The sequence below is a fragment of the Benincasa hispida genome, chromosome 10 (genome assembly GCF_009727055.1).
Source record: "Benincasa hispida cultivar B227 chromosome 10, ASM972705v1, whole genome shotgun sequence".
Taxonomy (NCBI): domain Eukaryota; kingdom Viridiplantae; phylum Streptophyta; class Magnoliopsida; order Cucurbitales; family Cucurbitaceae; genus Benincasa; species Benincasa hispida.
In genome coordinates, this window is record NC_052358.1 from 6,357,481 (window position 1) to 6,384,930 (window position 27,450).

General features: G+C 32.6%; 2 protein-coding genes and 1 long non-coding RNA gene across 5 annotated transcripts; 1 reads left to right on the forward strand and 2 right to left on the reverse strand.

The window, feature by feature from the left end:
- Window positions 1-29: 29 nt before the first annotated feature.
- Window positions 30-6,271, reverse strand: LOC120088024 (ABC transporter G family member 15-like). 3 transcript variants are annotated; one of them, XR_005484797.1, is made up of 10 exons: window positions 5,867-6,271; window positions 3,712-3,791; window positions 3,143-3,604; window positions 2,933-3,055; window positions 2,687-2,818; window positions 2,252-2,536; window positions 1,891-2,163; window positions 1,668-1,775; window positions 1,062-1,476; window positions 30-354 (listed from the first exon to the last, which is right to left on the reverse strand). XR_005484797.1 is itself a non-coding variant. In XM_039045049.1 (9 exons), exons 1-9 carry the CDS (start codon window positions 6,102-6,104, stop codon window positions 1,120-1,122), a joined length of 2,058 nt encoding a protein of 685 aa, XP_038900977.1. In that variant the 5' UTR covers window positions 6,105-6,271; the 3' UTR covers window positions 844-1,119. The 3 variants fall into 3 exon arrangements, 1 of the variants encoding a protein (XP_038900977.1); XR_005484796.1 differs by having other exon boundaries at window positions 30-365; XM_039045049.1 differs by lacking the exon at window positions 30-354 and having other exon boundaries at window positions 844-1,476.
- Window positions 6,272-14,950: 8,679 nt separating this feature from the next.
- LOC120088543 lies at window positions 14,951-17,082 on the forward strand. The gene is made up of 2 exons (XR_005484956.1): window positions 14,951-15,164; window positions 16,424-17,082. It is a non-coding gene; the product is annotated as an uncharacterized LOC120088543 (long non-coding RNA).
- A 214-nt stretch (window positions 17,083-17,296) lies between these two features.
- On the reverse strand, window positions 17,297-26,389 carry LOC120088151 (phenylacetaldehyde reductase-like). Its single transcript, XM_039045254.1, has 6 exons — window positions 26,190-26,389; window positions 25,855-26,024; window positions 25,052-25,243; window positions 24,292-24,454; window positions 23,889-24,075; window positions 17,297-17,636 (listed from the first exon to the last, which is right to left on the reverse strand). The coding sequence occupies exons 1-6, from the start codon at window positions 26,308-26,310 to the stop codon at window positions 17,492-17,494; spliced, it is 978 nt and encodes a 325-aa protein (XP_038901182.1). The 5' UTR covers window positions 26,311-26,389; the 3' UTR covers window positions 17,297-17,491.
- Between the last annotated feature and the right edge of the window lie 1,061 nt (window positions 26,390-27,450).

Below are 27,450 nucleotides of genomic sequence, written 5' to 3' on the forward strand. Positions count from 1 at the left end.
AAGCTTGAATAGTGAAAGAGTTACAAACATTTATGGGACAATTATGCACTTCTGCAAAAGTTCTTCATCTATGACCAGGTCTATTTAGGGATGTGAATTTCAAATTACTACTCATTGATGTTGTACTGCCAACTGCATATCTACCATTTCTAATGTTCCATCTCCCTAATTTCATATTCATAGATAATGACAAACAATTGTTAAACAGGAAGATTCGAACCCATTCCCTCTCTGTAAGGAAAAGTTCCATTCTCTGTTTTGAGGGCATTTGGAATCTGAAGTTTCAGCTAGTTCACGGTCGGAGGTCATGATGTATTCCTTCCATCTTCATGGTGCTGCTATGTTATGAAGAACCTGCAATAAGTCTGCAAAACGATGAAGAAAAATACAACACACAGCAGGGCTTCTCAGATTAGGAAAACTTAGGAACAGTTAATGTATCCAAAGGAAAAAAAACAAAATCCTAAACCCGAGCACATTGCTGACCTAATTTTTTTTTTCTCGGTTTAGATGTGGCACATTGGTTTCTTCAATTAGGTCATAAAGATTTTGGCAGGCTGATGTCAAAAGTACTGGTGGACATATGGAGGGTTTTCATTTTTTCTTAGAAAGTTACGAACAACCCACAAATGGAAGTTGCAGCTTAGTAGATAAGAATATGAATGTAAGACAAAAGAAACAGAAATATATGTATGTTACACTCATCAATCTTAGTTATACTACATGAAATTCTGATAGTTCTCCAATTCTCCTTTCTTAGATGTGCCCAGATGCAGATTTCAATCCTACACATGGGTTAAATTATTATTCAGATTGTCAGAGGCAAGCTTAGGCATTCAAGACTGATGAAAAAAATGGATTATATAAGTTCAATCAATAAAAGAAAAATAAATTATTACAAAGTGTGGGCAATGTAAATTGTATGAAATCAACCTCAAGCAAGAAAAATGTCAAAACAAAACTTCTCATCACCATATTGAAGAAATTCCATTGAAATATTTACTATCTGTATCCTTTTTTATCCCCTTCCTTGACACACGGATTTGCAGCTAACTACATACCTCTTAGAAATTACATTGTTATAGGTACAAGTTTGCCAAGTTATCGTTCTTGGTGCTTCTAGTTGAGAGGAGAGTTGAGACCTTCTTGAGAAGAAAGTGAATGAAGAGGTTGGTGCCTCTTAGAGGAAATAGAAGGCATTGTACGGAAGGAAGGCCTTCTCTCGAGATGTTGTAGAGTTTTCTTTGCGAAGATTGTCTGCAGCATTGGTGAAGCTCTTTCTTTCAATTTCAAGACAACAAAGAAGAGAATTCGGTACAGAAGAACGAGGAGCATGAGAGCTGTTAAGTCCCACCACTTGGAATGGTTTATGGGAATCCCATACATGTTGGTGATTACATACTCGCCACTCAACCTTGGCATTCCAGGTATCATTGGATCGAACTCGAGCCCGATCAAGTCATTTTTGTATGCACCCTGCATAAGGAATTCATATAATCCGTAAAATCATAATTGAACCATCCAATCTTCAATCATGACATGGAAGCTTTGAAGAGACTGGACATATCGAATTTTCAAGTATTTCAGTTCTACATTCTCTTTTATATCACTGAGGACATAAGTATCCTCCAATGTACATGGATTTGAAAAGCCTTGCAAGATGATACCTGTAGTGCCCAAGAGCCATAACTGAGATATGAGATTGGATACCGCCAAAATGGCTTTGGAAGGTCTGGCAATAATCTGAAGAAGCCAGAGGTCATCATCATGATGCCCTGAAGTAAAAAAGGAAAACAGAAATTTTTTTTACATTGGAGATGCAAAACATAAAATATGGAGAAGATACACAACGTTTTGGCTTCTGATCAACAAGGTTTATTGAGTTCTTACAATGATTCCAGCGCCTGTTATAATTCCCATCAGGAAGTTTGGAACCAGTGAAGCCACAACCATCATCAACCCTTCTATTACAGAAATGCAGCCAAAGATATTGAGGCAGAAGAATACAAAGCGGGAGAACTCCGGCCGATATTTCACCATGTAGAAGGTGATGGTCCCAGAAACAACTGAGATCGAAACCAAGAATGGGAAAGAAGAGATGAAGTTTGACAATATAAACACTGTAACTCCATAGTACCCGTTGAGCCTTTCTCTGTAAAACATCTGCAAAAGAATGGAACTAAAACTTCAAAAAAAAAAAAAAAAAAAAAACCTAAGGAAAAGCTTTCTTTTCCAATGTCAGATGTTTTACCTTCATTTCCTCAATAAAAGATGGAAAGCCACCTATAGTCATAAATGTCATGAAGCCAGTTACAAATCCACCACAGGCTCCTCGAGCAAAGATTGCAGTGTAACTGGTTCCAACATCAAAGTAGATGGTACCAACACATACGGACACTATGACATATATAATTATCCTTAGCCAATAATACCCCACGTCCCTACACATATTCACGAATGATCGACGAGTCAATGTTGAGAGCTGCTTGAACCAACTAGCTTTGTCTCCTTTTTCATTCTCAACATCAAGTCCCTCCTGGAAAACATGAAACTGGTCATACAATTTTGTTCCAAAAATTGCTTGTTCATACAATTCATGTACTTCAATCACCTACAACTTCCAATAAGGTGATTTTATTATGTCCTTTTATCTCTTGAGGACTTGAGGTAGCAGAATCATGCTTACAATGGTGGATATTTCTCGAATTCTTGCCTTCACCCTACTTGCATACTTTGAGCTCCTATATTTTTCAACAAGCATTGACTTGATTTGAGCTGTTGCCAAATTCATGAAAGGGTCTGATGATTCTGGAATATCCTGCAAATTCAAAATCGTAAATAGAGGCACATATGAACGAACTATACATCAGAAAGTGGAAACTCAATCCACCAGTGGTTTTAAACTTATTTACAATTCAAAACTTCTTCTTACTCGAATTCTTAGAGACCCTTTGAGTGTCGCCGTAACGATATCGAAATCCGAATTTATACAACGAAGAAAGTGATCAGATGGATTCCTTCTACTTGGACATGGAAAGTTAGCTTCAGCAAAGAACTACAAAACAGATAAATCAAGCCAAAATAACAAGTGAGCAAAACATCAAACAGTTGGAAGGCAAAAAAAATCTGCAAGTTTGCATACCTGTACAGCCATTTTGGCTTCCCCAAAGTAAACAGCCTCACCTCCAGAGAGCAAAAAAAGGTCATCAAAGAGAGCAAAAACCTCACTACTCGGCTGGTGAATTGAAGAAACAACAGTCCGCCCATCACGAGCAACATTTCTAAGAGTTTGAATCACAAAGAATGCCGAAGCACTATCAAGACCGCTGGTGGGTTCATCAAGAAAAAGCAAACGAGGGCGTGTAAGGATTTCAACTGCAACACTCAATCTCTTCTTTTCCCCACCACTAATTCCTCGAAGATGCCAATTCCCAATCAACCGATCGGCGCAATCTTGAAGACCCATTTCCAAAATCGTTGCATCGACGATACTATTAAGTTCATCTTTGGTCATAGAACTCGGAAGCCGCAGTTGGGCTGAGTAGCTTATAGTTTCTCTCACTGTTAGAGTTCCCAATAATATATCTTCTTGGGTTACATAGGCCTGCAAATTTGGAAGTAAATTTTCAGCTCATACATATATATAAATCCGTCAATAGTTTGATGTTGAAGAGAAGGTTTGAAAGAGAGAGAGAGAGAGAGAGTACTTACAACGTCGCCATATCCGAGCTTCCTCTTCTTTCCATTGAAGAAAATATTTCCAGTCATTACCACATTCTTGGAGAGTCTGCCTGTTTCACCATGCATCCACAATTTACAACATTAATCATATTCATAGTTTGCTGTTTGTTTACAATATCTGCGATGGCCTTTAGTAAGAAAAATATCCATTCATGATTGAAGTAAAACCTTATTCCAAACTTCCAATCTTCTCCTCCTATTATTGGCTGCATGGTTAAATAAAATATTCAAAAAATTCCAAGTTGGTGGATTTTTGTTTCTACAAAACATCCCGTAACAAAACTGCTCATGTTCTACCAGATTTGGAGGTGCCCCCAATTATAATGCACGATTCCTATCCGATCTCTCTTATATCTAGATATTTATCTTAATATATTATTTTTATTTTAGAAAAAGGTAATGGAATAGAAGAGAGTTAAAGTTGCTTTAGTTATTTATACTAATAAATAGTTTATATATATATATATATCAAAATAAATTCAATTCAACCATAATTGATATGATCTTTCTCTCTACAATTTGAAGGTTCGAAAATATTTGATAACTATATTAAAAATTGATTGATATGTATTAAATCTTTTCTCAATACACATAAAATGTAAAAGAAAGATTATAGATATTCATAGATACATATTCATATAAATTATACAAATATCATTGTCGATATCTTAATGTTCGATTCTAATGGCTGTCCTCTAACCTTTTGAAGATTTTTTTTCCTGTTTTGGTAACGAAACTTTTATAATAGTAGGAACAAGTTGAATGACAAAGATTGAAACCAAACAACTCTAATCTACGAAGCATTTACGAAACCAAATAAATAGAAATTAAAATAAATAGAAATTAATGTGTTGGCAAAAATAAAGTCAATCCTGTATTTTTTTTTTTTTTTTTTTTTTGTAATAAGTAATAATTTCGTAAAATAAAATAAAATCCTAAAGTTTGAAATTACATTTAATGCCGACTGTTGAACTCATTAATTTTAGTCGGCGGGGACCTCGACCCATTTTGTTAATATTAATACTGCATATATAAAATACAACAAATTTAAATTTGGAAAAGAAATCATTAAAATTTTAAATCAGTGAGCCACAATAAATATATCCAACTAACAACTAGAAAATGAAAAAGAAAGAATTGTTATCTATTTTCATGGAAAACGGGTAAAGTACAGACCAATCCCCGGTTAGAATATCTTATTATCACATCCAAACAAGCTTTAAAGCACTTTGTTTTTTCCTTTTAAAAAAAGGCTTTGAAGCACTTGAAACCACAAAAATTCACCTTCAAATATATATTGATACAAGGGAAAAAATAAGCTTTTATAAAAACTCGTCCTTTATATAAGAAATTCAAGATTTTGGGGTTGAATTGATTTTATTATCTATGTTTATATTTCATCTGATTATAATTTGTCATATGATTTTTTTTTTATTATATATGAAGAGAATGATGTTGGAGTATTTACATTTAATGTAATAGCATTTAATATATGTTATTTAGCTTAGGCTATTTCTATTATGTAAAAGCCTAATCAACCTCCTACGTTTGTAGTATTTAAATTGAAATGATTTCAAATGGTAAAACTATTGAAAATATTTACAAGATATAGCAAAATTTTACAACTATCAATGATAGATGTTGATAGACCCTTAGACTTCTATTAAAATCTATCAATATCACCGATTGACAAGTGTCTATCAACATCTATCTTTGATAGTTCCAAAATTTTGCTATATTTTGTAAATATTTTGGTTTATTTTTCTATATCTAAAAACAACCCATTTAAATGTGTTTTTATCATATTCCCTCTAAATTTCTCTCAATTCTTTCAAGAGTCTTTCAAATGAAAGATACATAAAAATGGGTGTTATCTAGATACGCCTAAGTATTATAATCAAAATTATTTTCAAAATATTTTGAAATTGAATTTTTAAACTCTAGAAGTTTGATTTTCCATTTCGTATTAGAGTTGAATACAAATGATTAGAAGAAAATTAGAATCTAAATATTATAATATTTGAAATATTTAAATTTATTATTGTGAACAGATTATAGGTTCGAATATGCACGAAAATCTAAAACGAATGCATAAAAAATTGTAGAGAGACAGAGAGAGAGGGACCTGCAAGAGTATCAAGAAGGGTGGATTTGCCGGAGCCGGAAGGGCCCATGATGGCCATAATCCGGCCGGGCTCAGCGTAGCCACGGAGGCCATTTAGGAGTCTTTTGGTGGGGCTGTCGCTGAAATTAGGGAGTACCACCGTGAGATCCTCCCACACAAGGTAAGTCCCTCGCTCGTCGCCCCGTCGCAAGGCGTCGCCGCCGTGGCTATGGCTTCCTCCGACGGCCTCAATTTCCATGGCGGTGAGTAGCAGAGTAAGAATGGAGGATTGGGAGAAGAAAGAAGAACATATAGGGAATGTGGAGATATTAGAAGATTATTATAATATTGGAATATATATTAAGAAATGATGTTACATTTCTTGTAATAGAAATTGGGTGTTTTTATGATTGGATTTGGAATTGAATCCACACCCAACTCTAACTACTATAAATGCTGCCACAAATGGAGGTGCATACCAAATTAATGATGAAAGAGAAAATTAAAGGAAAAAAAAACAGGGTTGAGTTTGATTGTCATGTGAGAATGGGTGGTGAGTTGGGATATTAAATGAAGGAGAAATGTTATGGGGGCATTTTCATTTCTATGTTTACATTTTGAAGGAAATTTGTCAAAAAAACAAAAAAAATCAAGTTTGTGTGTGGGGGGAGGTGAGATGTGAATGTGATGGTTTCCAATCTCACACTAAAAATCAAAATAAAATGAAGTAAAAACACACTCAATACACACTTCTTGCACCCCAAAGAAAACAAAAAATTGGGTTAAATTGTGAGGTTCGAGTTTAGTCTTTATGACTTTAAAAGTTAGATTAAATTATAAATTTGATCTCGTTGGAATTTAATTCTTATGATTTATAATTAAAATTTAGTCCTAAATAATTCTTACAATAATGATTATTTATGATAATTTTGTCAAATCATAGAAACTATTTATAAGGTTGTATCAAATAATAGAGGACTAAATTCTAACTTCCTCCAAATCATAGGGATTTAAATCCTAAAAGTTTATAATTTAGTTCTCTTATGATTTCATAAAATCTTCATAAATAGTATCTATAACTGGGACTATATTGTTTCACGAAATCAAAAAAACTAAATTTTAATTTTGAATGATATATATGGACTAAATTTTAACTTTCTTCGACTAAATTTGTAATTTAACCAAAATAATAGTGTTATTGCAGGTGTGTTGGATGTTCATTTTTTTAGGCTTTTTAGGCTTTCTATTGAGCTACTTGTCTTTAGTCTTGTCCAGAGCTTTTTGTTTAGTGATAATGTTGTATGCTTTCTTATAAGAGTTCCTTAATGTTATTTTCAATCCGTTGTAAGGCTACTTTTCTATGACTCTTTATTAAGAGTAAGCACTTTGTGAGTCTAGATAGAGCGAACTATCATATAAGGATTCCACCGTAGTTATTTAACTATATTAGTGAAGTTATTTTTCATTAGATATACTATCCCTAGACGTAGGTATAACTACATTAAACTAAGTCACCAATCTTTGTGTGTTCTCTCTATGTTGTTTTCTATTTAACTCTCAGTCTCATCTTTTTATGTGACATCGTATTTGACTTGTGGATTTTTTAATTAGATTCATCTATTTTTTTTTTCAAATAGGTTAAATTATCAAGTTTAGTACTTGAATTTTTTAAAAAAAATGTAATAAATATTTATTTTTATTCCAATAAATTAATTTCTAATTTTGTATTTAATAAGTTTTAGTAAAAATTTAAGGTTCATTAACTATAAAAAAAAATAATTTTATATGAATAAATTAATTAATTTTTAAAAATTTTCAAATTTGTGGGGGAATGTACTAAGTTAAGAGATCAATTAAACATTGTTATAGTTGAATAACTAATAAACATAATTAAAAGTTTAAAATTTTATTCTGACACAAACATGAAAGCTCAATGTCTAAATTTGTAATTATTTAACACATCAATATCTGATTTGATTTGATTTTTTAATTATTGGAACAAACACAGAATTTTGGACCTATTGACAACATAATAAGTTAGCAATATTTCACCAATTTTGCTAATTCAACTGACGAATATCACCGACATGGAATTTTCGCCAACTAAAAAAATTACTTAGATTCCGGAATCATTTATCCACTAATTATATCTTAATTGTAATACTGGATAATATATATAATTTGAGTATACTTCTAAAAAATGTGGGTTTGATTAATCTTTTAAAATTGTTTTAGAGTTGTTTTCAAATATAAAAAAATGAGTCAACTTTTTATAAATATAGTAAAATGTCATTATCTATTAATGATAGATCATAATAAATATCTATCGCGATCTATCGATATCTTTAGTATCAATGATAGATATCTATCGTGGTTTATCACTGATAGGCCACATTTTATTATACTTGAAAATATTTTGTTTAATATCATTTTTAATGAAAGACATTATCTTTATTATTGCATTTCCATTATTTTTGGTATGTATATCCATCCCACAGAAGTGGTCTTTTTTTCAATAGTACCCTACTAGTACCATATGAGTTTTGGTACATAAAATAATTGTGTTCTTTTATGATCATTATTATTGTCAAAGTAATTGTTTGGATGTATCAAAATATATTTGACCTAAAGAATAAGAGTTGGAAGAGTGGAAATAACTTATTGTTAAATTCTAAGGAATTCATAAATTCATTGCTGGTCCTAGCTAGAAGACATTCCAACAATTTTATACTATGGATCACGACTAAACAACTCTTTTTTATTAATCATTTATTTTTAAAAATGTAGATAATTGAAATATTTAAGTATCTAGAATTATTATATATGTTCATCATTTTTAGATAACTTTGTTTGTTTTTAGAAATATCTTTATAAATATTTGAATAACTGTATTTATTTGGTAGGATTTCTACTCCCGAGTATCTTAAATTTACATAATGTTTTAAGAATTGTCTTATAATTATTTATTAATTTAATATGATTTAAATTATATAAAAAAAGTGATATATATGGTTGACAATGCTTAATTTAATTATAAAAATGCATATATATTTATGTATACAAAAAATGAAGGGTAAAAAAGTAAAAGGGGATGCCCTCAACATGGGAATCCAAAAACTCATGTTCCAAAAGCACATCCAAAACTTTCCAAATGCTATATGAAAGGCCCTAATATGCCTAGGGGTATCTAAATGTCAAGATATCTTACATTATCATAAAACAAACGTAGTTATCCAAATGGAAAAATTGTCAGAAATAGCATGTTGAAGTTTTCATATTGCAAAACTGTCGTTTTTTTTAAAATTCGTTCAAATAGTTTTTCTTGGTCAATCTTGGACGAGATCGATCATCGGAATTTAGTTAAAAATTAATTTTTTCTAAATTATCGATTGTTTTGGATATTCTTGGTGCATCTCGTACAAATTACACCGAGATTCTATGACTTTTTCCAATTATTATGTAATCTGTCTAAATATTATACCAAATCTTATATATTTTCAAACATTTTCCGTTATTTTTATAAATATTATATCAAATTTCTTACTTAACCTTTCAAAACTTTAGGTCAGTTTCTATTTCCACAATTATATGAATTTTTAAATGTTCAAATTTATTTACCAATTAGATTTTTTTCGAATGGATGATTGCATTTTGATTTTAAAATTTTGGGAAAGATTATTTTTTTTTTTCAAAAAATTTGGATAAGATATGAAAAATATATAAAATCTCAATATTAATCTACCACATAACTCACCGATCTTGGTGTTAATCTATCCGAGATTAATACCCGAGATTTTATATGTTTTCCATATCTTCCCTATTTTTTTTTAAAAAAATTAATTTTTCTCAAATTCTAAAAATCAAAATGCAAACACTTGAGGTCCATTTAAAAAAATCATTTCAATAACTGTAAATTCATTTGGAAATAAAAAAATTGGGTTAAAATTTTGAAAAACTACTTAAAATTTTGATATAATATTTGTAAAGATAACCAAAATTGGTGAAAATTTAAAAATATATAAGATTTAGGAAGATTACATAACATTTGAAAAATTAGAAGGATCTTGGTGTAATATGTAGTAGATGTACTGAAAAGGTCCAAAACAATCAATAAGTTAGAAAAAATTATTTATTAACCCGAGTTTTCAGATAAGGATGCTAGTTTTGTAAAATGAAAATTTCAATGTGCTATTCTGACAAATTTTCCATCTAGATACTTGCTAGGATTGGCAATGAGGCCGGGGCAAGGCGGGGAGGGGTTCCCCTTCTCGATGGGAGAATTTACCCCATCTCCACCATTTGAAAGCGGGGATGGGGATGGAGATTTCTTGTCGGAAAACAGGTCCCACGAGGACCCATTCCTCATTTCCCCCTTTGTTTCTCCTCGAGGACCTTTTTAATTTTTTTTACCTAAAATTCTCTTTGATTTGGGCTTTGACACTTTAGTTGAGCTTAGATTGGACTAAATGAAAAACTAGGCTAAATGTAAAAAGTTAAAATATTTAACATATATATTAAAAAACTAATCGGGATAGGTTTGAGGTCGGGGACGGGGCGGGGATATTCTACCCATTCCTGTTTCGGGGACCCTAGAGAGATCCCCAGTTTGACCCCATCCCCCATCAAACCGGAAATTTTCCGCCTCGATCGGAACAGGACTCATGAGAAATTTTGTCAATCCTAATACTCGCTCTATGCAAATCTTAGATTTCCATAAAACAAACCACCTCTTACACTTAACAATTTCTCATATTAAAGAACTTTACTCTTTCCCCACAAATACCTCTAAAGATGTATTTTACCATTAATTTATTTGTCTAGTTTTTCTAGTCCTGCTAAATTTTGAAAAATATTTAGGAAAAACCACGATTCATTTCTTATAAATGAAAATGTTCCTTTTCCCTTTTTTTTTATTTAGCAATATAAAATATGAAAAATCGATACTGTTGGAAATCTTAGGAGACAAATATATATATATTTACAAATGTATTGTAATTAAAGTGTTGGAGGGAGAATCAAATCTCTAACCTCGAAGTCGATAGTACAAACATTGAACTATGCTCAATATGAAACAAACATATTTCTTTAGAAAAAAAAAATTATTAATTATTAATTGTGATGGACAACAAATTAGGACAAGAAAAAATATGATTGGTTGTTAGTAGTAATGGACTAAAACTATTATTTGAGTATAATCCTTATAGTTTCAACTTGAAGAAATTTTAGAAATAGAAAATACGGAAAATCATACAAAATAACAAAATTTTAATATTCTTTGATAGAGACTGATAGAAATTTATCAGTGTATTAGGGACAATAAAGGTTGATAGAAGTTTATCAATGTCTATTAGTGTCATTTTTGCTATTTCGATAAATAGTTTAATATTTTTTCTATTTATGAAAATTTCCCTCTCAAAGGAATTTGTAACAATTTAATCCCTATCATGGAGATTAGTATGAAGATGTAATGAGATTTCTTACATAAATAAATGGATAAACTAATTTGTGACTAAGCATTTTTATTAAATACAAAGTCTACATCAATATTTTTATTAAATACAAAGTCCACATTATAAAATAATAAAAATTGACAACAATTTTTGATGATTTTTTTTACGTTAGAGACTAAATTATTTTAAATCTAAAAGTACAAAGACTAAATTATTACATACTAAAATTTGTGGGCTAAATTGTTATTTATATAAAATATCGGGGCGAAAGTGTTATATATATATATATATATATATATATATATATATATATTTGACATGCAATCAAAAGTAGGAATTTGGTATAAACTATAATTATGCTGACATGACACAGCAACTCTCAACATATTTTGTAATAATTATCCTTCAACATCCAAAAGGACTGTTTTCTAATTTTTACAACATACAATTATTATTAATGTGAGTGGTTGCTGGTTAAGCCATCCAAACCTTTTCTATAAAATTGAACCATTTTCAAATCCTTTGAGTTCAATGCTCAATTCTCAGTCTTTGAAATTCATGGACAATTATTGGTATTTTAAAGATACCTAATACCTTTCTTTTCAATTAAATTGAAGTGGTTGAAATTTTTTAATTTAAAATCATATTATGTGAAATTCCTACCACCTTACTTCATTTATTTATACCATGAATCATACCTTTCTTAATTTTATTTTTGTTACCTCATATATGATATACCCACTCTTTGAAATGACAAATAACAAATTTAAACAAAATTTTGAAATATAGAATACATTATATCAAATAAAAGTATTATCAGATTGATTATTATTTTTTAAAAGGAAACAAAAATACCCAAATTTTTTATCAATACATTTTTCTAGGGTGTTGTTTTCTTAGGAATAATCCTTCTCTCCTTTCCTATCTTTTTACTTCCACCTTTTTAGAAACATTGATGTTTGAAAGCTACTAATCTAGAGACCCTTTTCTCATCTCCTTGGTATGTAGCAACTCAATTGTAAATAGCCTATGATGAGGCTTGAGGCCACATCTATATAGGAAGGTCTAAAATGTATTCAATTTAATAAATTTAATCAATTCTCAAGGAGAGATATTTTTCCATTATTGTTGAGTCAGATGCTTTTGAAGTTATCAATATTCTAACTAGTTGATTGAAGGATCTAACGGAAGCGAAAAATATCACTGATGCTATTTGCTCAGTATCGTTGACGATGGCTAAGGTGGGTTTTCGTCTTTGTTCTAGAGTTGAAAATATGATAGCTCATTGCATAGCTCGTGAAACTTGTGCGAGTTCTTTTGTATCTAATCAGGGGACTTCTTCTGGGAAGATGGTTTTTTTTTGGACCGCTTATTTTCCTCAATAGTTTTATTCCCTTCTTAATGAAGGTACTTGTGTCAATATTGTGTGATTAATAAATTGTTCTTTCAAAATAAATAAATAAATAATCCTTTTCTCATTTCCCATCTTTTTTGCTTCAACTTTCTAGGGTATGATTTAAAATATTTTATACCTTTTACATCTAAAATGCATATAATACGTATTTTAAGATTAATTATAACATAATTTTTCCAAAAAAAAAAAAAATGAAAAACAAGTTAGAAGAAACCATTACAAATTGTTTAGTTTTTAGTTCTTTAACAGAAAAAATGCACAATATGAATATATAGTTCATCAATAATCAACAAACAACTATGTTTTTCTTTACATTTCAAGAGAAAAATCCAATGTGAATAATACAAACTATTAGCATATGGATTGTGAACTAAGTTGTATGTTCGTCAATGATGAACTATATTCAATATTAACTAAGTCATATTGATTGATGTTATTACACCATCATTTATGATAGTTCATTAAGACGTATAACATCAATCAATATATAGTATAAAGTTTATATTTAGTTGAATCATACCTATCTTAAGAGCATCTTAATTATTTTTTATTTTATATACAACGTGTTAACTAATTGAACTATGTCAAATTACTCTTAAAAAGAAATGACAATATTATATTCAAAGGGATGGAGGCATATAATATTATATTAGCATATGAACTAAATTAAAGTGACAATTGAAGATGGATGAATTAATGTGCTTGAAAATAATTTAAACCAGCCAACCATATCAACATTTATTATTCATAAGAAAAAGAAGCCATATAAAAATCCTAACTCAGGAATGGTCAACGTGGAAGCCACGTAGCCAAATTAGAGAGAAAAAGAGTCAAGTCAACCAATATGAGGGACTACTACCTTTTCTTAAGTTATAATAATAAAAAAAATCTTTCCAAAAAAACTATAATAAGTCCATCATCTTCTTAAATAAATCAATAAATCAATAATGAAGATTTAACGTAGCTGATATAAAATATGTATTTTCAATCAAAACAAAAAAAAATTATGATTTGAATCTATCCACTTCATATATTGAATTAAAAAAAATCAATCAATTTAGTTTGTACTTGATTTTAATGTTCATGTTATGTCATTCAATTCTATCTCTAGTTAGTTTTAGTGATTTGTTACCTAATTCAATCTAATAAAATTCGAAACGTAATTTCCTTGAATTTAATTTATTTTAAGATTTTAATATCGTATAAATTGTTGGAAAATTCGTGAGAAAATAATTATGATGACTTTTATTATAAGTTTGACTTTATGAAATATATAGAAGCGTGTAATATACGCTTTGTGAATTTGTGTAATATTTTTGTTCCTAGCTTTATACTAAGGAGAAGTTAATGCCTTGAATTAAATAGGTTAGATCAAATTTAACCTCAACCTTTAAAAAGGTTTGGACTAAAATTTAGAAGTTAAATTAAATTTGTATGGTTTAAAAGTTTGAATTTGGTGTATGGTGCTATAGTTAAATAAATCTTATAAGGGTCAAAATGAATAAATACAATAATAATTGACACGTACAATATTTTTTTTTAAGGTTGAAGGTTTGAATCTTCTTTTAACTCATTCATTGTTCTAAAAAAAGTGAAATTTTCATTTTAGTTCCTATTTAAATTTTGTTCAATTTTAATCATTATACTTTTAATTGTTCAATTTTAATCATTATACTTTTAATTGTTCAATTTTAGTCCCGTGCTTTCAATAGATTCCCAATTTAGTTTCATGCTCTAGTTTGTTGTTTTTATTTTTTATTTTTTTAAAGAAATTTGTTTTATCAACACTTTTATCATAAATTTTGAAAACATTTACACATGCGGTATTTTCTTGTAGGAAAATTATTATAGTTATTTGACCAATTTTGATAAAAGTTAATTTTGAGAGACTAAATTTAAGATTTATTAAAAGTATAGAGATTAAAATTGGACAAATAAAAATACATAAATTAAATTTAAGATTTTGATATTTTTAACTTTTTTTTTTTTTTTAATTATTGTTACCGTATTGAATAATGTTACTAAAGTATCTCAAAAAATAGTGTTACTAAAGATAAAGATGTCCTCGTAATTTGAACTGAACCGGCCACCGATCCGATTGGTTTGGGTTGTTTTCTAGCATAATTTGAACCAAACCGGACCGATCGGATTATTTGGGTTATTTGGGCTTTAAAACATACTCTTCGTTGGACCAATGGGCCATCATGGCCCATTATCTGTTCCGTCTTCTTTCACCTTGAACTCTGTGTTAATTGGATTCATTGCGTAAATTTGAAGAGATGAGTTCGATCAGATCGTTGTTGGTTCCCAGAGAAGAAGCAGTTGAACGGTGGCAAGGGTTTTTGTTCGTCGTCGTCAGCTTCTTTTTCCTTCTGCTGTTTCTCTATGCCGCCATCATTTCCAAGCTTCTTCCACCTTCCAAGAATGCCGTCTTATCTGCTATTCAGAATGACTGGTAACTTTTCTCTTTATTTTAGAGAATTATCGTTTGGTATTAGAGCTTAGGCTCTCGATTGGATATATCTGTGTTTCTTTTAATTATTTTCTTTGTTGTGTCTAGTCGATAATTAGGTTTTCTTTGTGTTGTTATTCTGAAGGGAAAAAAACGTATTGAAGTGTTAGTATTAGTTTCTGATTTTTCAGTTGAATTCTGGGTTTGATATTTGGAGATCAGAATTCTTTAGTTGAATGCCGACTGAAGATCAAAGCAGATCTCATTAGTTGATCAATGCGAAGGAAGAGAAAAGATTGGGGTGGGCGGGGTGGGGGGTGGGGGCTCTGTGGGTGGGCGGCAATTGCGGGCGAACAAAAACCAAATACTACGACTCTTTTGTATATGTATATAGTATTAAGGAAAAAAAAAGGGGGAATATAGGGTACATGGAAATCATATTGAACTTGAAAATGAAAGCCAGTGAATAAACATAGCCTTTGATTTTTTTGTTTTTAGTTTTTGAAAATTGTTTTTGTTTTCTCACTATTTCTAACTGATGGTTTTCACACTTCCTAGGTAAACATTTGAATTCTTAGCTAATGTCTAAAATTTTGAAAAATACTATTCAAAATTTGGCTTTGATTTTGAAAACACTCTTAAAATGTAGGCAACATTACATAGAAACTAATTGATCGATGTGGTGTTTATAGGTTTAATTTTCAAAAACAAAAAAATAAAAAACAAAATGGTTACCAAAGAGATTTGTAATAATAACTTTCTTTTAGATCTCATGGTGTTTAATGGAGATATCACTCATGAATCTACTGTTTTGATATTCAAACAGCAATAATATATATGGATGTCAAAATGATGCCATCCGTTCTAGGGAATAAGTATGTATACATCTGAATGCTGCCTTTGAAGCAAACCAAACTCTTGTACAAAGGCTTTTTTTTTTTCAAAAGAAAAAAAATATTGAAAACTGATTTGGTGTTGGTGCCTTTGATCTCTTGAAAAGATCAAGTTGAAACTAATCTGGTAACTCGTTTCTTTGCATAGTATTGATTAACAATGAGCCAATGACCTTTATTTGTATGAATGGTAGCTTTGCATTTGAAGCAAACCAAACTCTTGTTCAGGGGACATTTTTATGAGAACTGATTCAGTGTTGGTGCCTTTGATTTCTTGAAAAGATCAAAATTTAAGGAAGCTAATCTGGTAACTTGTTTCTTTGCCTAGCATTGACCTATATTTGTAATGCATTTCCTCTTCCTTAATAGGTATTACTGTCTCCTGGTGCCCTTGACATTACCTATCCTTTACGTTGCCGTTTATTTCCATTGGCTGAGTATGAAACTATTCAAGCATGCTTGATCATGTCGTTGTATGAAGACAAAGGTTTTGAACAAGTTGTGTCTAAATCTTGGGAGGATTCAACCACCTATCTTTGATTGAATTACAATGCGATGTGTTAGGAATTTCCAATACCTAAGGTGATCAAGAATGTACGGGGGAATTACTAGAGGCATATATGATGATCATGCCGAGCAAATTCCACATCGATGAGTCTCTTGTACTGATTTTTGTAGAGGGCTGTTACTATAAAATATTCACCCATTGTGGTTGAATGATAAGGATATTAGGTATTCAAATTAAACTGAAAGGTCAAACAGTGGTGGACTTGGTGAATGAATCTAAGCACAAGCTCTATGAACTACTAAGGGAAAACCAACTTGGTTTATGGTTGATTTGATATGGACAATCTTGGATCTTGACAATTGCTTGTTTGCTCGATATGCCACTTTGAGTACTGGTTTGATTTATCATTGTACCGATATTTGCCCATTTTGTAATGGAAATTGATCTACTCCGGAGCTACCTATTTACTTCGAATGGTCTACTTTGTTACTTGAATGAAAAATGTTTGATTTATTTATTATTGAATATTATACAAACAAATTAATGAAAATAACCTTTTCCTTTGCCAATTTGAACATAATTCAACTTTTCTCTTGATTAATATAAATTACTCTTATAAGACCCAACTTTTTCTTAATGAAATATAATACTTTCCAGAATAGGAGAGATCGAACTTATGCCATATTATTGCTGTACATATTAAGCTATGATTAAGCTAAAGAAGTAATACAACATGTGCTAATGTGCTACTTTAAATTTGATAGAAGAAAGAAACAGAATTATTATTATTAACAGAACATAAAGTTTCTAAAGCCATCACACAACATAATTTTCATACACAATTTCTCTAACAATCCGAAGATTCACACAATTAGCTTCTGAAAACAATAACAAGCGAGCAATTTCATGGCTTTCAGATGCCAAAAAGCTCAGAAGCTGATAAAATTCTTTTCCTTCAAGCTCTCTACAGTTTCCTTCAAGCTTTCCTCGAGAGGAATGAATTCAATGCCTAAGCTCTTTGCTTTCTCAACCGAGACCTGATACGTTGGTATAAACGGCTTATCATCAACACACCTGCAGTTGAAAATTTTAGTATCGTGGTCGAAATCAAGTATAAATGTATGAAGTATTAAAAGATAAAAGAAAAGAACACAATATTCACGTGAAAAATCCTAATATAGGGAGAAAAAACCACGATAGAAGGAAACTTTTTATTATTTTCTTCCGACTACATACAAGAGATGACAGAGACATAAATAGGCTCTAGAAAGCCCTAATACAGAATTGGAAAACTTAGGGCAAAGTAAAAAGACTAAGATACCCATGGGGCTAAATACATAACAACCCCTTATTGTCAACTCCCCAACTTGGATGTCAATTGGACCCAACTTGCTAATAAGAATCAAAACTTTGTTGAGTAATTCTTTGGTGAGGAATATCAACAACTTGTTGACTATAAGGGATGTAAGGAGTACAAATATCGCCACTGTCCAGTTTTTCTTTGATAAAGTGTCTATCAATCTCCACATGTTTTGTTCTATCATGTTGCACAAGATTGTTGGTTATGCTTATAGCCGCTTTGCTATCACAATAGAGCTTCATAGGTAGATCACTATCTTAGTGAAGATTAGACAGAACTTTCTTCAACCAGATTTCTTCACAGATTCCCAAACTCATAAATCTGTATTCTGCTTCAACACTGCTTCTAGCAACAACACCTTGCTTCTTACTTCTCCAAGTAACAAGATTACCCCACACAAACGTACAGTACCCAGAGGTAGATTTTCTGTCTATAACAGATCTCGCCCAACCAGAGTCGGTGTAAGCCTCAATGCATTTTCTGTCAGTTTTCCTGAACATAAGCCCTTTACCTGGAGTTGTTTTTAAGTATCTCAGAATCCGATTCACAACTTCCATATGTCTCTCGCAGGGTGCCTGCATAAACTGACTAACCACATTGACAACGTAGGATATATTTGGTCTAATGTGAGATAAGTAAATCAATTTTTCTACTAGACACTGGTATCTTTCTTTAACAATAGGAATCTTGTCAACAGAATCTCCCAACTTAGCATTGAATTCCATAGGGGTGTCAACAGGCCTACATCCAGTCATGCCTATTTCTTTCAACAAGTTAAGGGTGTATTTCTGTTGAGAGACAAAAATCCCTTCTCTTGATCTCGCTACCTCCATTCCAAAGAAATACCTTAGACTTCCATGGTCCTTAATCTCAAATTCATCAACCATTTTCTTTTTAAATCTGATAATCTCAGCAGCATCATCTCCTGACAAAACAATATCATTTACGTACACAATTAAAACAACAATTTTCCCTGATTCTGACCTTTTTGTGAACGAAGTGTGGTCAGAATGCTCGTGAGTAAAACCTTAGGACTTAACAAAGGTAGTAAACCTGTCAAACCGAGCTCCCGAAGACTGTTTCAAACCATACAAAGACTTCCTGGGTTTACAAACCTGATGGTCAAATTGAGCTTCAAAACTAGGAGGAAGACTCATATAAATCTTTTCTTCTAATTCACCATTCAGAAAAGCATTTTTTACATTAAGTTGATGGAGAGGTCAATCTTTGTTAACTGCCACAAAAAGTAGAACTCGAACTGTATTTAGCTTCATTACAGGAGAGAAAGTTTCCGAGTAGTCTATTCCATAGGTTTGTGTAAACTTTTTAGCTACCAATCTGTCCTTATACCTGTCAAGAGTTCCATTAGACTTATACTTTGTAGTGAACACCCATTTGCACCTAACAGTTTTATGCCCTTTTGGAAGGACCACACAATCCCACGTATTATTTTTTTTCAAAAGCTCTTATTTCTTCCATGATCGAGCCTTCCATTTGGGAACTTCCATGGCCATATGTATGTTGCTCGGTATTGTTACTGTATCCAGGTTAGTTGTGAATGCCCTGAACTCGAAAGACAAATTACTGTAAGATAGAAAGCTATGCATAGGATATTTAGTGCATGACCTGATGCCCTTTCTCAAAGCAATGGACATATCAAGAGAGACATCATAACTCCCTGTTTTACTTGACTTCTCATCAGTATGAGGACGGTGGTCACACTCAGTTACCTGAGACAACCTCACCCTCCTGTGTTTCTCCTAATGACTCATCATTGCCTGCAACTCTGTCATTCTTTGAAACTATCATATCAATTCTGTCACTCTCAACCATATCGCTCATATCACCCTTAACACATACTGATGTATTATCAAGAATAGGAGTACCTTGAGCTGGTGCTAGTTCCGATTCATGGACCGGAGCCGGTGGAGCAACAGGTGATACCATTTCCTTTCTGAGATTCTTCCTGTAGTACGTTATCCATGGGACTTGTTTAATCGGGAGGACGATATCATCTGTACCCAAGATAGGTTCGGGAAGAAGATTAGTAGGAATCGGAGATGTGGACTAGTTAGTCTCTTCACTAGTACTCTCCTCCTGAAGATGACTAATAGGGAAGAATGGTTTATCCTCAAGGAACGTTGCATCCATAGAAACAAAGTACTTTTGTGAAGATGGATGGAAACACCTATAACCTCGTTGTGAAGAGGATACCCAACAAAGACATATTTCTGAGCACGAGGGGTAAATTTGGTGCGATTAGGACCATGACTATGGACAAAGACAGTGCACCCAAACACTCGAAGAGGAACATCAGAAATAAGATGCATTGTTGGGTACGACTATTTAAAGCATTCAAGAGGAGTTTGGAAATGGATTACACGGGAAGACATCCGATTAATAAGATGTGCTGCAGTCAGAACATCATCTCCCCATAGGTAAGAAGGGAGAGGAGTGGATAGCATGAGAGACCGCGCAACATCAATAAGGTGACTATTTTTCCGTTCAACCACCCTATTCTGTCGAAGAGTATAAGCACAGGAGCTTTGATGGACAATGCCTTTAAAAGTTAGCAACTCATGAAGGGTGTTGTTAAAGAACTCATGGCCATTATCACAACGAAAGATGGCAATTTTAGTGTTAAATTGAGTCTCCACTGTAGTATAAAATTGTGGGAATATTGATGGTACCTCCGATTTATCAGTGAGAAGAAACACCCATGTAAGACGAGTGTCCTTTGATTTATCAATAAGAAGAAACACTCATGTAAAACGAGTATGATTATCAATAAATGTCACAAACCAACGTTTTTCGGAAGAAGTAGTGATGTTTGAGGGACCCCAAACATCACTATGGATAAGAGTAAATCGCTGGGAAGGTTTGTAGGGTTGAGATGGAAAGGTGACTTGATACTGTTTTGCACAAATACACACATCACAAGACAAAGAGGAGATATCAACATTATGAAATAAATGGGCAAATAAATATTTTATATATTGAAAATTCGGGTGACCAAGACGAAAGTGTCATAACATATAATCTTTTTCAGAAGTTGAAAAACAAGAAGATGACAAACTAGTCCTATAACTATTCCTAGAGGAAACATCATCATTAAGGAAATAGAGTCCCCTATCGTGCTAGGCAGTACCAATCGTTATCCCCAAGCTCAAGTACTGAAAACATTATCAGGTGAGAAAGTGACTCGACAATTCAGACCTCTAGTTATCTTACTAATATATAGTAAATTGTAAGATATTTTAGAGGCACGCAATACATTCTGTAAAGTTAAACCCTTAAAAGGAGAAAGATGTCCCTAAGCTCAAGTACTGAAAACATTATCAGGTGAGAAAGCGACTCGACAGTTCAGATCTCTAGTTATCTTACTAATATATAGTAAATTGTAAGATATTTTAGAGGCATGCAATACATTCTGTAAAGTTAAACCCTTAAAAGGAGAAAGATGACCCTTTCCTGCAATAGGAGTAAAAGACCCATCTGCAATCCAAATTTTCTCATTACCAGCGCTTGGAAAATATGACAGAAAAAGATCAGATGAACCAGCTAAATGATTCATAGCTCCTGAATTTAATATCCATGGTTTCTTACCATTAATATTGAGGAGACTTAAGGACTGAAAAATACTTGATTGGACAATAACACCGACCCCAACAACATCAGGATCATTCTGGTTATTCACCTAAGATTAAGATTGTGAAGCACCACTTGTATAATCACTCACAAGTGCTCGGCCAGGGTTTGACTTGTTATTTAGAGGACGATGTTTGCCATTTGGAGGTCGACCATGTAACTTCCGACACTGATCCTTTGTATGTCAAGGTTTCTTGCAATGTTCACAAACTGGAAGTGGTTTTACATTCTACTTGTCACCATTAAACCTAGATGATTTTGCACTAAATGCAGCAGAATCAGTAGCAGAAACAATAGAGTTGTTCATAGCACTTGATTTATCTTCCTCTAGACGAACCTCAGAGTATACTTCCATAAGAGAAGGTATCGGCCTCTATCCCAATATTCGATTGTGCACTGCATCAAACTTGGAATTCAGACTAGCAAGAAAGTCATAAACTCGATCAACTTCCTCAATTTTTGAATACTGAACTCCACCACATGGACAATCCCAGACAATTTCACGACATAGATCCATCTCCTGCCAGATTAAAGACAGTTTATTAAAATAGAAAGTAACATCCCTTGTTCTTTATTTACACTCATGAACCTGTTTACGCAAAGTGTACAAACGAGACGCGTTTTGCCTCTTAGTGTACAATTTCTGTACTGCATCCTAAATATCCCGAGCAGTTGCCGCATACAGTAAGGGTTTTCCTATCTATAGTTCCATACTGTTAATCAACAAAGATCGAGTCAAGGAGTCTTTCCCTTTCCGAATGCACTCTTGAGGATCTCTTAGTCTTGGTCTTAGTATCTCAGCAGTTAGATACCCAAACTTGTGATGCCTCTCGAGGGCAATATTGATAGACTGAGACCAAGAGAAATAATTCTGGCCATTCAGCTTCTCTCCTATAATGAAACCTGCAGAGTTTCCCATAGATCCAGACAAAACATGTGTTGTAGGTAAAGTAGGAAAGGCGGTTACTGGATTCTCTGAATACATCGGTAGATTGGAAGATAAATCCAAATTGACGGGATTTGATTGAAGGTTTGTGGTAGTCTCAAGGACTGCCCCAAATGCAAGAATCTGTTGTTAAAGATTAGCTAATTATTGTTGGACCACCATTGGAGATAGACCCATTAAACCTGAAGCACCATGGCTGGCCGGCGCATGTTGAGGGAGGCTCGGACGTGACTACACGTGACTGGTCATGGCCGATGTGGCTGGTTGCTGTCCACCATGATAGGATGATGACTCACCCATTTCAAACACATATGAGCGATGACTGTCAACGTTGGCGCCAATGCTGATCGGGTGGTCGGCGCTCGAGAGGGTGATCGGATGGCCGATGCTAGGTAGACCGGCGATGGGGTAGGCCACACCGGAAGTGGACGACGGCAATACAGGTGGCAACTCGGCATTAGACCGAGATGGAGGGTCTGCAGGTAGCGATCGACTGCGGCTTGGATGGTGGCTGAAGTGACAGCAACAGCGGCGGTGCTGGCTTCGGTGGAGGTGGCATCGCTGGTTGGGTTTGATTGCGGAAGCGGTGGTTGATTTTCATCAATGACAGCTAGGGTTTTGTCACTATGTTGTGATACAATATTAAAGATAGAAGAAAAGAACACAATATTTACGTGAAAAACCTTGTACAAGAAAAAACCACGATAGAAGGATACTTTTTATTATTTTCTTCTGACTACATACAACACATTAACAGCCCTTTATTTTCAACATGAAGATTCGAGAAGAATGGGTACAGATTTCTATATTCCGACAACAATAATATGAAGTACCTGTAAAATTGTTTGTGCAAAATACTTGTAGATTTAAGGTTCATTATTTGCAAAATATTTTATTCTGTCCTAAGTTTACAGAAAAAACCCAACAACAGATGTATAAAGAGAGATTCTTGATGCTTTTTCATGCAAGAAGAGATGGTTTGACAACATTTATACACTTTTTCAAAGTATCAAAAACATTCATGAAATTTCAAAGCATCTCTCGGAAATATGGTCCACTCAAACGAAAGTACTGCAGGCTTGATGCCTTCTCTAACTACCATGAATAACCAGATTGTAGAGTTGTGAACCATCTTTTCTCCGGTCTGCTGATAATGTTCATTGATACTTTCTATTTTCTAAAAGAAACTTAAAAGATAAATGCTGTGCTAGGAATCGGAACCAAAGCCAAGGAAGCTATAAATAAATGAAGTTTGCAAATGAAAAAAGATAAGAAACCTTGACATGGAAGGAAAGCTTAGTTAATTAAAAAAATTGTCATCGAGAAAGTTACTTTTCGAAAAAAATCTTCAGGGTGGATGAGTAATACTTACTTGTCAGGAAGTTGAAGTGAAGGGTAGAGATCATGCAATATCTTGACAATTCCCGAATAGTGAACAACTTTCTCAACCAAACAGTATCTTCCGCTAGCTGATGGAGTCTCATAAGCTAGAATGTGTGCATTAGCAACATCTTTCACATTAACCCATCCAAATGTGGAATTTGGAAATGTTTGTGCTCCTGCATAGATTAAAATCACATGCTTATAGATTTATCATACTTAATCAACGGTTCAAAATTAAAGATTCAAACATTAAGCACCAAGAAGAATTAATTAGAAATTATATGACAAGCTGTGATACAACGTAGTTCATGTTACAAAACGCTAGATCTTAAAGAGAAATAGTTCGGTGAAAGGAAAATGAAGCATAAACTGCAAAATAACTAAACATATACCAGATATTAAGTTCAAAATAGCTTCGGCACTGGTATTCAGTGTTGGCTGCAATAGTGGACCAATAACCATTGCAGGGTTTATTGTAACCATGTCAATTCCCTTCTCTCTTACAAAATTCCAGGCTGCCTCCTCGGCTAAAGTTTTTGAGAGCACGTACCAAAGCTGAAATCCACAGAGAAATAGAGGATAGAGTTTTATCTCTTTGATATCATAAGCAAATAAACTCTAGGAGACTGAGAATGCATATTGAAGTTTGAAGTCATTTATTGGGCTACTCTTTCTCTATGTACATGATCTAACAGTTGAATATGCATATTCAACCATCGTAGAATACTTTGTCATGCTTCTTCAAGACGTTTCATTAGTTTGCGAAACATAACATTCAGCAAATTTCCTGAAAATGACCACTATTCTTTATGAATTAAGGGGATAATCCTAGGATTAAAGACACTCAAAATTCCACACACCTATCTACTTTACAACTTAGACAATTACAAGAAAACAGTAAATTAGATGGTAACTCTAATGTAATTTTGTCATAGGTCAAATTGTAAAAAATAAGAGATGATTTGTGAAGAAATTTTTAACTAATTATTTGTCCTTTACAAAGTAGAAGATGAAGGGTCACCACACAAGGAAGGCGACAGCTTTAACATTTTATTAGTAAGTCAAGTCATGTATGCTCAGTCCTACTCTAACAATCTTTTCTTTGTCTTCTTCGAAGGCAGTTAGGAGCATAAAAATGAAATAAATGGATACCTTCAGTTCTTTACAAATCTCAGGATTAGAAAACCAGGTTTCATCAATTACTGTATCAGGAGTACGAGGCTGTCCATTATAAGCAACAGCAGCCATCGAAGATGTCAAGACAACCCGCTTGACAGATGACGCTTTTGCAACTGACTTAAGGACATTCAGTGTCCCTTTCAATGCAGGATCAATAAGTTCAGCCTGAAAAGAATAATCTTATCAAAAGGCTAAAAGCATTTTTATCATGGAACATTTCATGATTACTAATGAGCAGCTAAACTAACATGTACTTTTAACTTGTAAACAAGCTAAAAAGAGTGGCCCCATGAACTAAAAATGAGTGAAACAGAGTTCCATATAATCAGACATAAATAAGATAACAACTTCTAGAACCAGAAATCAACCAGAGTAACTGAATAATACATTGTTAGGATACCACCTAACAAGAATCAAGATCTGAAATATATTGAAATATAAAGGATGACTATGATAAACCAAGTATAAGACACTTGAAACCTCCCCTCTTGAGTATATTAACCCAAGCCTTAAATCACCAAGCAATTCTCTGCCTTCCCTCAATCTCCCTCCCTCTGTATATCATCAAATACACTAACTAATTACCCTTGTGCACTTACTAATACCATACTAGTATTCCCAATATAACCCTTACTAGTACTCTCACATACATCCAAGCTTTCTTGCTTCTATAATGAATAATAAATTCAAGATTTCTTGCTTCTTAGTATATGATCAATCCCCCATAAGAGGTTTCATCAACGTAGAACTCAATCCGTAATTTGTAGTGGAAAAACCTGAGGATCTGAGGCAGCATGAAAGAAGGGAGAAGCAGTATGAAAAACCCCTTGACAACCCTCAACAGCAGTATCAAAGGAACCTTCCTCTAGAAGGTTAGCTTTAAACAGATGAAGTCTCTCAGCAGCTCCATCCAATGCAAGCAAATGAGCAGTTTTGATTGGATCAGCTATGAGACAAAAGTCAAATCAATCAACAAAATAATCACCAAAGAGAAGGAAATTTTGCTACCCAACTCAATATTCTCAAGTGGGGTTGTCAATTTTCACAAGCATTCATTTGGGAAGAGGAATATTTGATTAAAAGAATTAAAATGAAGAGAAATTAGGCAAACCCGGATCTCGAACACTAGCTTTGACGGTGTAACCTCGTTGGAGAAGGAATTTAACAATCCAAGAAGCTATGTATCCTGAGCCACCAGTGACACACACAGTCTTCGCTGCTCCGCCGCTCATTTTCTCCTACCTCCCTTGATTTTGGCTTACACTTTCTCTTTGTTTCAAGGTTATAAGAATGGTAGAGTCATTGGCTTTTAGTTTTCAAGATTTTGCCGTATATGCTTATGTTCATGACTTAATTGTTGATTATTGATACCATAATTAGTTGAGATATTTTTAATTTTTAGTACTATGTTCATTTATTTTATTGTAAATTTTACATCTTTAAATTTTAATCGGGTTAATACTTAATATAGTTATTCCCAAAACGAAATCAGGCTAATCTTAGACTCTGTTGTCATTATTAATCGAGGAAGACTTAGCACCACATTAGTAAAAATTATTTTTAGGTGAAGATTTTAATAAAAATATGAAGGTTATATCATTTTCTGGATGATATTAAAAGGAAAAGAGAATAAATAAGAAGAATGACAAAAAAGAAAGAAAAAATAAATGATATTTTTGGTAATAAAGTTACCAACTTTGGTACATGAATGTTGAATGGCATTGAATTTGGTTCATCCATTAAATTGGGGAAGATTGAGCAACTCAATGATAGACTGTGATTTTTTTTCCCAAAAAAAGAAAAAAAAGGACCATGAGCTAAAAAAAGATAAAAGAAAAAGGCCTATCCATGGGATTGGTAAATAAAGTAAATGATGCACTTGCAAAAGGTATGAAAATTTTTCTCATATAGAAAAAATGTCAAACTATTTATCGAAATGACAAAAAAAATATCTTGATAAACATTGATAGATTTCTATTAGTATCTATCACATAATATCAATGATAGACTTCTACTAAATTTTTATTAAGAAAAAGATTAAATTTTACTATTTTGTATAAATAGTTTACCTTATTTTTCTATTTTTTAAAATGTCCCAAAATCTATTATGAAAGTATTAGGCCAAATAAGCAAATTTGATTTCATTAGAGAACACTTTCTAAAGAACAAAGTTCTAATTCAATGATAATAAAAAAAGAACTTTCGCTTATAACCCTAAATTGGCTCTTTATAATATTTCAAGAAAATAAGACAATTAACTAATTAATTCCAATTAAACATTAATTAATCTAAAGGCTCGTTTGGATCAACTAGAGAAAAAAATGTTTTTAAAAAATGTCATTATTATTTAAACTCTTTTTATGAGAATTGTT

Coding starts and splice junctions, on each gene's coding strand:
- LOC120088024 (XM_039045049.1), bottom strand. CDS start 6,104: ATGGAAATTGAGGCCGTCGGAGGAAGCCATAGCCACGGCGGCGACGCC. Junction 2,819..2,932: donor AAGGGTCTCTAAGAATTCGA/GTAAGAAGAAGT, acceptor TTGAATTTGCAG/GATATTCCAGAATCATCAGA. Junction 1,776..1,890: donor TAACAGGCGCTGGAATCATT/GTAAGAACTCAA, acceptor TTTTTACTTCAG/GGCATCATGATGATGACCTC.
- LOC120088151 (XM_039045254.1), bottom strand. CDS start 26,310: ATGAGCGGCGGAGCAGCGAAGACTGTGTGTGTCACTGGTGGCTCAGGA. Junction 25,244..25,854: donor ATGCTGCCTCAGATCCTCAG/GTTTTTCCACTA, acceptor TATTCTTTTCAG/GCTGAACTTATTGATCCTGC. Junction 24,076..24,291: donor TATTTTGAACTTAATATCTG/GTATATGTTTAG, acceptor TAATCTATGCAG/GAGCACAAACATTTCCAAAT.